Raw genomic sequence first — 13696 nt, forward strand, 5'->3', positions numbered from 1 at the left:
CCGATGCTGCACAGATCCCCCCGTCGATCTCCCGCTCCATCCGTCCCTCACTCATGGACAAGACTTGAACTCCTCCACTTGGGTCAGGATCTCATTCCTGACTTGGAGAGGTCACTTAGCTATTATGTTTGGTTTCATCTCTCCTGGTTTCCACATGACCTCTCTGCTATAAGAATAAGAAGTTGGTTGTTTCAATTCTCTGAAAAAATGTCCTTGTGGCTTTTAACTTCTTCCATTTTAATAAATAAGAATAGAGTAATTTCCACTCAGGGTATTTCAGCGCTTCATGGTGGGCATGTGTTTTTTTGACAGAGATGTGCCCTTTTGAACTATGTCTAGAAATTTTCCTAGCATCAATCATAACACAGAAACTCATCGCAGTCCAACAAAATATTAAATTTTAAAGATTTTTTTTCCTCCAAGTTACTGAATGGTTTCAGTGTAACTTCACTGCTTTGCCTCACTGACAGTAAAATGCACAGATCAGCTGCAGGTGCTTACCTTCGGCTCTGTTCACACATTATAAAACTACCCCAAGCTTCCCATCAGCAAGTTATAATAAAGGAGGAGTAATTCCATTGTGTAAGCTAGAACTGGAAAACAATTCAGGGGGAGAAAAGGGGCAAAGTGTGGAGAGTTGCCTATGTGGAGATACATAAAAATTGACTTATTTTATGTATTGATTTCTATGATGCTAGACACAATAGCCGACAGGTAAAACATGTCCTGACTTCATCAGACAGCTGCCCAGTTACTGCATCTAACTAATTTAGTCCAACCTGCACAAGATGGAAGGATGTTTCCTGAAGTTTATGTATGAAACACTTTGTGTGGGAGTCAGCCAGAGTATTGATTGCTTATTTAGCTGTTAAAAACCTTATTTTCAGACAGGCGTAGCTGAGATATTCTGACTTAAATTTGTCCCATTCATCCTTTATAAGTGAAGGAGTGTTCATTCATTCCACCTGTTCTGTTCACCACATTGCTCATTTGCCTTCCAAGCCTCCCCCTGCATTGCCCAGCTGCATCCTTTATTTATGTTGTTCATATAAAAAAAACAAGGCCTCTACTTTTTGACCCAGTGTGGTCTTCAGTGTCTGTTTCCTGCTTGCTCAGATTGTTCCAAAGCAACCAAAACATTGTGCATATTTCAGTACTTGGCTGTTTTTCTCAAGTTCAGGTAGACACATTAATGCTGGTGGATGGTTTCCCCTGATGGAAAGACATGATAACAGACAAGAAGTTCTCAAAGACTTCACACTGGGTGAAATGTTGTGTTAACATTTTATTCGGAAACCCTCAAGTTAATACCTAAGCTGTGCAATGATTCTGGCGTGACTTTGGTTAGACGTACAGGTCATGTGATGGACAGAGCCTGAGACAGGAGCTGCTGAGACCTCCTTATATAACTTATTAGCACGAACACAAGTGTAATCCTGCTTGTTAGCTCCCGAGGAAATGGCCACCTCTCTTGTCACTTTGTGGGCTTGTTAACTAATTAGCTGGTCAACTGTGGTACATTAAATAAATTTAAATTCACCTGCAGCCCTTATTCATCAATACCACTCTGAACAACGTGTACGTTCGTTTACTTTGCGTCGCTGTCTTCCAGGGTCTCAACTTGCCACCATGCGGGGATCAAACACAGCTGCTGACAAGCCCCTGCAGCCGGCTTGGATGAAGAGCTTTTCTTTTACTACCCCAACAGCATTTTCATCTTTCTAGTAAAAAAAAAGAAAAGCAATTTACCATACAATGTCACTTAAAGTGTTTTTAGCTGCAGAACGACTGCAGGATTTCAACTTGACCTTGAGACTTTAAAACACCCCCAAGCCCAAAAACATGGAAAGATTAACTTGACTTGATTTATGTATTTTCAGTCAGAGGCCAAATGTGGCAAATATTCTCCGTAAATGGACTTTCCTCCGAAGTTTTTAACATCTTTTATATCTCTTACACATATTTACATACTATGTTCCTGTTGGTGGTAATGCAGGCCATGCAGCTGTAAAGATGATGTTTCCGGAAACTCGCCGTGTGCGTGTGTTTGTGTTTAAATTGAAATAAAACCTACTTTTCCAGGGATTCATGTTTCTTCTCTTTGGGACTCCACCAGCTTCTCATACAGATGGCTTCTCTCTGAAAGTGAAGTCCCTCTTTGTCTGTGCTGAAAAATTAAATGATGTTTTATTCCAGGTCAGTCTCTCCCCCATGCACTGAGAAATAGAAGATCTTTACTTTATATTTTCATCTTTCCCTACAAAAGACACCAGTGATGCATAATTCATTTCAAGGCACTACAGAGCATGTGTTGGACAGAATAGAAATTACTCATGTTATTTTGAATTATTTCAGACATCTAGTGTTTGGTTTGTAGCTTTTGTTCTGCCTTTTATTTGCTCTTTGTGTAGCTTTTTTATTTGTTGTTTTTATTTGAATAGAAAATTCTCCTGAGTTCTTAACAATCAATAAGACAACTCAACAATGAAGGAAAAAAACACCATCTCTGTCTCAGCAAATATAATCTAATTACTCTTGAATTTATAATTAATCTATGTGTGACTAACATCCTCATAAAGTTCATATGTGTTTTTTATATTTATGAGTCCGTGCTAGTTTTTCTTTACTTCTTCGTTTTGCTTTTAGGGGCTCACGTCTTCCTGAATGAACTCTTTAGCTGCTTTACCCTTAAAGCTCTGCTACATCACTTATATAATCATCAGTTTCTCAGGAACGGAAGTGTGTAACCCTGTGGAGTAAATAGTGATGGATAGCTTACCCTTTCAGTCATTGGAAGTTTTCCAGGTATTTATATCCCATCCAGGAGGAATTTTAAACCTTTATTTAACCAGGGAAAAGTAACACAGAGATTTGTAGCTCTTTTACAGATGAGCCCTGGCCAAGAAAAGCAACAATGATTTACAGACAGATAAAAAACACATCACAAAAAACAACAAGACGTATCAGAAAATACAGATGATTTAAAGTTTTAAGATAAATCAAAGAAGTTACACCTTCAAAACCAGCATACAGTGCCAACTAGAAACACGATGACAACAACTGTGAAACTGGGTTTTGAAGTGGCTGGCAGGTATGAACCTTGTCAGCTTCGCGTCTTTTTGCAGACTGTTCCAAGAGGCAGGGGCAGACTAAAAGCCATTTTACCAGTTCCTGCCTTCATGTGTGGAAATGTAAATATGTATGCTAAATCCACAGTGATAACACAATTATTTATCACATTTTCATAACACAAAAAAAGCACTATCGCTACTTTGTTGCTAAGAGACCACTATTTTGAACCAGAAATTATAATGAAATAATCATCTGTCAAACTTTCCACCAATCAGAGAGCTTAAATTGACAGTAACCTCCAATCAGGAGTTTCTGTTATGTGTTTGTTTCAATGCCAATATTTTTTCTCCTGAAAGCCAAGACTTGAGAGAAAAACACGCAGATGAGTAAAAGCTTGGTCACCGTTGATCTGTGTGTTATTTCTACAAATTATTGTTGTTTTGGTTGGTCTTTATGGTGCTGCATCTATTGATACATGAAATGATTAATTTTAAATCATTTTAGCCTCACAATCTGACAACTGAGTGTCCTGAAAAAATAGTGTCTGGATGTTGACTGAGATTGAAAGAGTTGTGGTGGCATTTCAGAAATAGCAAGTTAAAAAATGTCTTTCTATCTCCTGAGTTTAAGAATTCAAGTTGCTTTGGATTATTTCAAACATCATATATCACTAAAATGGATATAACTTTTCCGTCCGTCTATGTATTATTGTTTAAAATGTCCTTGGGTGTGGTGTGCATGTTTGGGTAAACATCTAGTCACAGCTGCATTTTGAGACTAGCACAGCTGAGATATTTGCAGAACGAATTGTGCCACTGGCACTACAAGAATCAGAGGAATATTATGTTAAAAAAGGGACTGACAGCACTGACAATGGACCACTGAATACATACGAACAACTCAGCTCAATTATCTTGAGAAACGAACAGTAGATCAAAAGGTCAGACAAATCCAGTTTCCTTAACAGACTATGGCCTTCATTGAAGTACTGCATTAGTTTCACATGGATTTATTCTACAAACTTAAAGAGGTCCTATTATGCTATTTCAGCTTTTCTGAGCTTTCTTCAGTGTTATAGTGTTGAATAGACATCAGAGTGATCGGCGCCGTTTTTGTCAAATAAACACGTTTGAGTTTTCCAGCGCGTCTCTACATTCAGTTTCCATGGCGCTGAAAACAAAAGGTTTTAGAGATTTGTCCTACTTCGATATTTCAGAGGCTGAGTATTTATATAACTTTGGTTTGTTTACGAGCTCTTTCTGTGTTTCTATGACAAAAACAGTGCACGCTCCCAGCAACTACTCCAGGCAGTTGACCAATCAGAGGTGGCTGGCATCATGGGGAGGCGGGGCTCAGGGCGGAAGAGTCTCATTCTGCTTGTTTCTGGCTAAGACTGATCTGAGAGGATCGATAAAAAATAAATTAAAAGGTTTCTGGAAAATGCTGGTTTCCTGCCCTTGTGGACTCACATATTAAAATAAATTAGCCTGAAATGAGCATAATAAAGCCACTTGAATGAATTTCTCAAAAAGGAAAAACAGAACAAATCATTTTGAATACACTTGTAGTTTTGTCTGTTTTTACATCAGCTGAAGAGTTCTGCCACTTCCCAAACAGTTAGTGAGCAGGAAGTAAAGTCACCGTCTGCAGCTAATCGATTTTATAGTTTAAAGTCACCATTTTCTTCTGGATGTAGTCATTTCAAGGTAGGGAGCAGTGAGAAATGATTCTATCTGTAAGCGTTTAGAGACGATTTTTACCAGCTCCATATTGGTTCTGGCCTTTAATAAGTGGATCAAATGTGAGCACATTAGAAACAGTGAAAGCAAGCAGAGATAACGCACACATGGCAGTGTTATAGTTTGATGAGGTAAAAAAATCCATATTTTATTACTGACTTGTGTTGATGCACTCATAGACACTGATCTCATTGCAGGGCAGGTCGGATATTGATTTTCTTACTGGAATTCCCGCTGCACACACACACGTTCAGCATCATTTGAACTACTCAAGGTAAAGTGGATTCCCGTGCTCATTGGACAGCTTTCTTCTCTATCCACTCTGACATTAATCTGATGTGCAGGAATTTAGAAAGCCTCTGCTGGACAATGACACTCCATTTTTATTTAGATATATTCCTTTGAATAGTAAACAGTCATTAAAAAATGTATTTTAGGGTTTTTCCTCAAACCAGCTGGGAAATCTGAGACTAAACTCATATAGGTGAGTTTGTTTATTTTTTTATTTAATGAAGCATCATGGAGTGATGCTGATGGCCCAAGGCCTCTATTGGAGATGCAGGAGTAGCTCCAGGTTATGGCCCAATGTAGTAGTAGTTGTGAAAAGGCCAAAGGAGGCAACTTCAAAGGAAAAGTGAAGGAGTGAGTGGACGAAAATCTCGGACAGAGGTAGAGGCAAGTAGAGCACAGCAGGAAAAAGTGGAGCAGAGTGAGAAAGTTAAACAAAAAAAAGAAGGAAAGACAGCACAGGACCTTGGAGGCTCGGTAAACAAATAAACACATAATCTTTCTTTGCAGTTTTACACACACACACACACACTGCCAGAAATACCGATCAAATTCTCCATTTCTCTGTTTGGCCTCCAGAGATGGCTTTGAACCGAGCAGATTCATCTTGTACTCCCTGACCCCCAGCTTCCCTGCCCACCTCCTCCCCACGGAGCTCCCACCAGCCACTGCTTCATGCTCACATACCAACACCGAGGCAACTCAGCAGAGAGTGAAGACTGAAAAAGATGGAGACTCCACCCCCATAAACCTAACAGTAACACCTCACATTTGGAGTTTATTTGCTTCACTAGTTATTAGAGTGTGTTTTCCCTTCAAGTTGGGCCTCAGCTCTAATGCTCAGGATATTGATTCGAGGAGCGCAGTCATTCTCACAGAAGCTCAAGATCAGATTTCGTTGTGTGATTCCTTTCATGTCTCATCTTGGCTGATTATGCTGTGAGAATGAAGAATATTTAATGTTCTTCTGTGCAAACATTATATTTATAGGGTTTCAGTACAGACTATGCACATTATTTCATTTTTACTCGAACCAATCTTCATGTTCTCAGTTTACCACATTTTCTACCTCTGTCTCCCTTCGGTCATGTCTGTTACAAGTCACGTGAATACAGCAGCAGTTTAGGATCCTGGTGTGTTGCAGGAGGACCAGCTGAACCTGGTTGTAGAAGTCAGGTGTGGCTGAAATGGCAAGTTTGAACTGTGATGCTGCCATTGACATTAAAGGAGCTCAATGTCACTTTGTCCTTAAAAATATGTTTCTGACTCATTTTGATGACACACTACCCTTTGCACTGGAGCCATTGTTGCTCTGCAGCATCCTGAAACTTCCCAATGTTTGCTTGAGGCTGTGTCACTTTACAGCGGAGTTCAGCTTTACCTGCCACACGCTAGCAACTGGATATCAATATGCTGGCTGTTTTGAACATTCACAATATTTATGGTTTTCACCTTTTGGAGTTTGTGTCTTTTTGTTTATCAGAAAACAGATTTATTCAAACATTAGTTAACTGTTATATTCACGGTTTTCCACTCTTTCCAACACAGGAAACATTTATTAATCATAAATTAAAAAAAAAAAAAAATCATTAAATTCTTTTCTGTGTTTGAGGGGCTGGCATGCCTGCCAGTCATGCTGTATATTCTGAGAGAATGGTTGGAGGTGCATTACCCTCTTCTCTCCCAGTACATGACCTCTTTATCACACTCACTTTTGCTAATTTATTCCCCTACGAATGAGGTTCTCAAAGCTGGACGCAGCAGCCTGTAGTACTGAAGATCCCCCACGTATCACACTGGACATCCTTCCTCTTTAAAATATTTAAATAGAGGGGGCAATGTGTATACTTTATATAGTAAATTCAGGAAAAACATGGTTTTATTGAAATAGCAAAATAATCAAATTACAAAGAAAAGATACATTTTTATGTGAAATTATCGGATTAATTCAGATTAGCTTCTAATTTTTCTTCTTTATAAAAGTGGCTGCAGAATTCTTGTTGTGGTGTGTTAAAACACAGAAACGGCATTATTTTTGTTGTTATTTGGCTGATGAGGACAGGGAGGAGAAAGTATCGGGGTTCTTGGCGAAATGAAGTCATTTACAGGAACTGTTTGTCTCTGCCGTGCCTCATTCTTCCAGCTGTATTGAATGTGGTCTTCAGGCCCGACCTGATTTTCTCGTTGGCTTTGGAAACAGCCAAATGCTGTAGGATCAGCTGTTTTTAACACTGTTTCGATTTATTTATTCTTCTCTGTCTTTAGGAAGCTTAGTAAGCAAGGGCCACTGCATTAGAGTCAGTGGACTAAACCCTGAGACCTTGTTTTAGCAGGTTCACTGCTTCTCCAGCATCAACACGACTCGGCCACGTGACTTCTGCCAAACAATTCTAAGTCTTTCTGTGTCTTTATCTTCCTCAACTTCTGGTTCACTGGCCATTAACGGCCATACCAGCCCTCTAAAAGTGAAACGGTGAATTTCTTGAAACAATTTTGTCTTATAAATCCACCAGACGAGTTGACAGTAAATGAGTATTGATTTTTTTCCCCCTCTTGTAGCGTGCAGCTGGATTCTGGCTGAATGAATTTACTTTACAGAGTTGTGAAAGGAGGGGACGGTTTAATGGGATGTTATCAATCCAGCGTGGAACCTTCACCTGGTCTGCACACATGACGGGCCGCATGTTGTGCTTCAGTGTTGACGGGACTGAAAAGCATTAAACAATAAAGAGGTTGTTGGAGAAGAAGAGACGTGAGAGGAAAATATTTCTAATCTCTGACTTGTTTAAGATCTGTGATTTTCACAGCGATGCCTCAGCTCAGATTAATAGGATTTGAACCGCCTGGATATCTAAAATCTGCCAGTCAGAATCAGTTCTGCTGTGTGATTGGTGCTTTTCCCAAATGTGATTAAAAGCTTCTCTTCTATGTGGAGTCTTTTGCAAAAACAGATTTGCAGATACAGTAGCGAAGGACTCAGAATGTAATTCACTCGGTTAATGACATTTGGTTGTAAATTATTAAATGTTATCTCAACGCTGCACTCAGACCCAAAAGTTGTGTCTGTTGCAGTTCTGTGGGGTGAAAGCAGAGCTGAGTGAAACAGCGAAGGTGTAAAGCAGGTTAATATTATGGAAAGCTAGTGACTTGTAAAATAACTGCTAAGAGGAGAGGTCACAGGTTTGACATAAGACAGGATTTGTTAGACATTTGAAAAGGTCGCAGCAGCACTGGAGGGGAAAACATACAGATGGGTTAAACTGGGAGGAAACTCTCCGCCATCTTTCATATCTTCTCTCACATACTTTATTTATCTTTTCAATAAACCTTCCTGTCAGGCCACTAGCTGACTTTTCTTCCCACCCTCTGGTGCAGTATTAGTACTCCTCCAACTCCATTTACAGTCAAACATCGTCCGAACCTCCTGCAGTTACTGTAATGTAAAAGTTTCTGGTCACCTGGTCACAGATAAAATGACCCTGTTAAACATGAAGGAGTGATGGTGGGAGGTGCCGTAGTCTGTGCTTCAGCTTAAATTAGAAAGCTGACACTGACCAGTGGAGCCGGTTACATTTAAAGTCCAACTACACCCCTTACTTTTTGCGTAACCCCACCCACTGCCGAACTTGAAAAGTGCCTGAAACTTCAAGGGTTGGGGCAGGAAGTGTGGGGTGATCAGGGGGCGGAGATTGGGTGGGTCCGGATGCACAGGCAGAAATTGACAGACAGCAGCTCAGCTCACTGGTAAGATGCAAAGCGAGATTCACAAAACAGCTGCACCTCAGAGCGTCTCCTCAGCTACACGTGAACCAGGTGGTCCTGAACCGTATCAGTCTGGGCCATTAGGGCTGTTAGCTGCCTGTCAGCAGCTCCAGCAGCTCTGGAAAGCTGTGGAGACTCGCGGCAGGTTGTGGCAGCTGCAGGAAGTTGCTGCTGTAAGTTGCTGCTGCTACGATTCGAGCTGCTGTCTGTCGCCAGATGAGGATCAGCAGGGAAAGATTGAAGTCCGGTTTTACTTTTACACCCCTCAAAAGCACAAATCCATTCCATTGCAGGAATATTTCACCAAAAACCAGATAAGCTCCCATTCCTTCATATACGTTGGTGTGCGTGGTTTTCTACTACATCTATTTTCATGCCTGCAAGGCGAGGACCCGTCTATCTGCATCTGGAGGGAGGGGCTGTGAGGTTTTTAAAATTTTCCCGTGATGTAGATAACCTCTCTATGTCACGAAAAACCCTGTAGAGGGCATTATGAGCCACTTTTTACCCACAAAATCTCATTTTTAAAATTAGTTTTTTTAAAAAACTAATTTTATCAACAGTATATACAATTTTCATCACAATTAAGTAATACTGTGTTGTTTACAGCTCAAAAAAACATTTTTGGGTGCACTACCCTGTTAATCACTTTAGTTCCTAATATCTTTATAGAGGGAAAGTTTCAGTGAGGCACAGAAAATATCAAACGATGAAATAAAAACTGTGTGAAAAAAGCTCCTGAAAACACAGGATAGACCAGCTATAGAGGACGCACAGCTGACGTTACATGGAGGGCTTTGTCCGCCATGTTGGGGGAACCCGAACACTTTCGGAGTTCTTACTAGTAACCTATAAAATCTTCTACTAAAAACACACTGAAGAGAAACTTCCCCATGATACGCTCATAAGAGAAACAGAGTCATAACGATGTAAAAACAGCCTTATTAATAACTTAGAGCTTTACAAACTCCTGAGCAGTGACTAAAGTTCAGGTTTAGATCCATTTCCACATGTTTTAATCTCATTAAATGTTTGTGCAGCCATTTTACAACCAGATGGATTCAAACCTGCAAGTCTGCAAACTGTCTGCTGCAGCTTCACCATCACACTGAAAATTAATATGTTAATTAAACATTGATTGTTCTGATATTTTGATTTAGAAATCAAATATCTGTGTAGATTAATTTCTGATTAATTAAAAACATTCTGGCTCTTATAAAAGGAAAAGACAGATGTCTGAATATCCAGGATTAATTCGTTTAATACAGCTTGTTTAAGCAAAAGAAGCAGATGGAAAATATAAAAGCAAACAAAAATATGTGGAAGTATATTTATTTATTACATGAACAATAAAAGATTAAAAAACTGGATCCACTTCCATTCTGAAACCAGTAAACCGTCCTGAATGTTTAAATGTGTGACAGAACAACACTGGGACTATCGGTACAGATCAGAATAACAGAGTTCGTTAGCACACACACAAAACACACATCTCCTGCTTTGTAGACGTCTGCCTTTGGAGTTTTCTGGGCATGTGTATGTAGATGGGTGGAGGTCCAGGGGAAGAAGCCTCAGGACCCCCTGGGAGAAAATCCAGAACGCTACTGAAGGAAAGTTTGTTTTTATCCATCGTGACCAGACCTCAGATGAGAGTCGGATGAACAGAGTAAATGTGGTGCATCTCTCCATCTGTCAAGGTCGAGGACAACAACAAAAATATTCCTCCAACAATTTTGAGCTTGTTGTTTAGCTTGTTAATGACCAGGAGTTGTTTTGGTTCCTTTTCATCTCTTTCACCATCGCTGCTCTGCATGCAGCAGGTTTCTGCTTTGTTTTGGTTTATTTTGTGTGTGAGGCTCTGCTCTTTGAAAAAGCTCTTATAAACCAACATGACATTGTGAGGCATTTAGAGGCAAAAGAAGGCAACATTTCCCTAATGGAGTAGTGAGGACAAAAGAAAGAAGGAAAATTTTGGTTGCATTTTGGGCTTGGCTACAAGCACAAATCCAAATGAGAACGAATTTAGCTTCATTTAAGCCACAGATGTAAATGGGCTGCTTGCCATATTACCTGTTATTAAGATGAGGGCTTGTTTTTTCACCACCTGCATCAGCTCAGAGAAAATTTGTCGTGACTGATGGAAATCTCTGCAGAAAGTCACAAATGCTGTCAAACATTCCTGAAATATATTTGAGTAAATGATGAAACAATTCATGTTAAGATTGATGCACCTTTTACCAGCTGATCCCTAAAAACTTATCACATTTCACATCACATTACTGCCAACTCATGTTGAAGGCCGGCGGCATCAAGGAGCACCTCTCCCTGGAGGCATACCTCCACCGCCTGAAGGGTTTTGATTCTTTAATTTGTAGAAGTAATGCTGCTCAACGCTCACCTGTCTGTCTCCGCTCCAGTGCTGCTGCTGGGCATTTTCCTCTACACTCGCTGGAGATCCTACAAAGGGCTGAAGGAGGGCGTGTACCACGTCTCAGCGCATCACGACGGCTGGGAGGACATCCGAGAGAATGTCCTCAACTATGACGAGGAGGGAGGAGGGGAGGAGGACCAGGTACACCACGCTTATACACACAGGAACTGAAAGACTCAACATTAAAGTATTTTAATGCTGCAGTCAGACAAAATGCTTTTAACTGCATCATTTTGATTTTAAAGTCTGTCATTACATTTACATTTTAAATGCCTGGCAGTGCATGTAATGTAACATTTTTTACAATGGATTAAATCTCTTTAGTTTGGACCAGGATGCTGCAGGGTGTGTGTGTGTGTTTGTGTTTTAATTAGGCCCACACAAAATCCTTATCTCCCCCCTCCACCATCCAACAGAACCCACATACACTCGACAGCGTTTAAGAGCTTACATAATATCACAGGTTTGATTGAAACAGAAAAGTATTGTTACTGCATCGCTGCACACACACACACACACACACACACACATGAAAAAATCACCACATGAAATCATTTGTTTTAATTTAGTCTCTTTGATTTATTGGCAATTTAAAACACACGTTACCTCAAGCGAAACCAAAGTTGCTCTAAAATAGAGAATATTTATACAGAGAATAGATCCTAATAAACCCAGTTTTTACCTAATTTAATGGGATCAAATTAGAATCTAGTTCATTAAAATTCAGCTCAGTTCATTATGATCCAGTTCAATCCAGATGTTACAGCCCTGGCTCTGCTAGGCTGGAGAAAGGGGACCAGCCTGAAAACACAAGTCCAGAGAAAACCAAATCCATACTAGTCCCTAAACAGCTAGTCAGCTTTAGACTCTCACAGCTTAAAAGTGAAGCACAAGACCAAGGCCACAAATGTCAAACTGCTCTGATCTGCCACAGCTGCATGAAGGAACATCTGCAGCCTGGTTAATTAGTGGATCAGCAGGACAGCAGATGATTGGGCCAAACTCTACAACTAGCCAATCACCTGTTTGCTTCTCTGAATATTTAAACACACATGTCTAGGCCTGGGGGCCATAACACCAGATCACCAGTCTTTTCCTCTCTATAATTCCCTGTCCTGAGCATGCACAGCCTGGCAGGTGACAGCGAAGAGAGAAAAAAACTCCTTTGACTTGGAAATGAGTCCATCTACCTGCCTAGAGACCAAAGATGGAAATTAGCCACTGATGATTATCTTGCATATTTACATATTTATACAAGAATGTTCATTAATATGACTGGCTCCTATTTTAAGTTTGAAAAAAAAAATTAAATACAAAATAAGAAGATCCTGCAGAATCAGACTCAGACGGGGCAGCCACCTGCCTCAACTGAAAGAAAAAGGTAAAAAAAAAGGTCTAATCATGACGTAACAAGATAAAACTAGTTTTTCTTAATCTTTGCAGAATTGCATATGTAAGAGAAACTGGTTTTATGTTAATTAAAGGACAAATCCTGGTCAAAAATAACTCCAAAGTACTTGATGTTGGTATTGAACACCAAGGTAATACCGTGTGCATACAGTAGATAATCAGGGGTGCATAAAGCAGTAGAAGGAAAATTAATTTAAAACTTGATTTATATTTAATGTTTTAAACCAACTTTTAGTAGGAGATGATAATTATGGGATAAAATAAAGATTGTGTAATTACTTGGGGTTGTTATAAAAGTATCTGACTGCTTTACATGGGTGCTGATTCACAATGAGGACGTTTAAGTTTAGTATTCAGGTAATAATGTGTTCTCTGTCATTGTGGTTTCCATGGCCTCAAATTTCATGCAGACATTTTCCCTTTTCTTTAGAAAACAGAGAAAATTAAAAAAAAATCAGCATTTAATTACTAGCACAGGAACCACCATCTCTTGGCCGTGTCCTGCAGGCTTTTCTATAGTATCATCTCTGGTCCTGAGGCCTTGTACGGACACACTGTTGTCATCCATAGTCTTGTTTAAAATCTCTCCGTAATAATAAAATAAAATTTAGAAAGAGAAAAAGCTCTCGCCACTCGTCACATAATCAGCTTTGCAAAGCCACCCACTCCTCATCCTTTCATCCTCCTCCTCCCACATATTTTTCATCTCTGCACCATGGTTACAGTTGTGATGGAATCACATTAGTCGTGAAGGGACTGGTTCTTACCGTCCATGTCAGAGCAGCACCAGTTTGTAGTGGCCAAAAAGCAAAAAGCCTCATCTCCTTTCAGAATTGCCTCCCCTCATATTTTAGTCCTCCGGTAAACAGACACACAGATACTTAGAATTACAACTTCACAGAGCCAGTAAGTCAAAGTCATAGTCAAAGTCAGCTTTATTGTCAGTTCTGCAGCATGTACAAGACAAACAGAATTAAAATTACGCTTCTCTCAA

At 39.9% G+C, this 13696-nt stretch overlaps 1 protein-coding gene across 1 annotated transcript in view; it reads left to right on the forward strand.

The window, feature by feature from the left end:
• si:ch211-186j3.6 (neural-cadherin) overlaps positions 1-13696 on the forward strand; it is a 384844-nt gene that overhangs the window by 368240 nt on the left and 2908 nt on the right. Inside the window, exon 36 of the mRNA XM_041985518.1 lies at positions 11279-11433. Within this exon, the coding sequence (XP_041841452.1) occupies positions 11279-11433 (155 nt within the window). The remainder of the gene's footprint in view (positions 1-11278; positions 11434-13696) is intronic.

This window comes from Melanotaenia boesemani, chromosome 1 (genome assembly GCF_017639745.1).
Source record: "Melanotaenia boesemani isolate fMelBoe1 chromosome 1, fMelBoe1.pri, whole genome shotgun sequence".
NCBI classification, from domain to species: Eukaryota; Metazoa; Chordata; class Actinopteri; order Atheriniformes; family Melanotaeniidae; genus Melanotaenia; species Melanotaenia boesemani.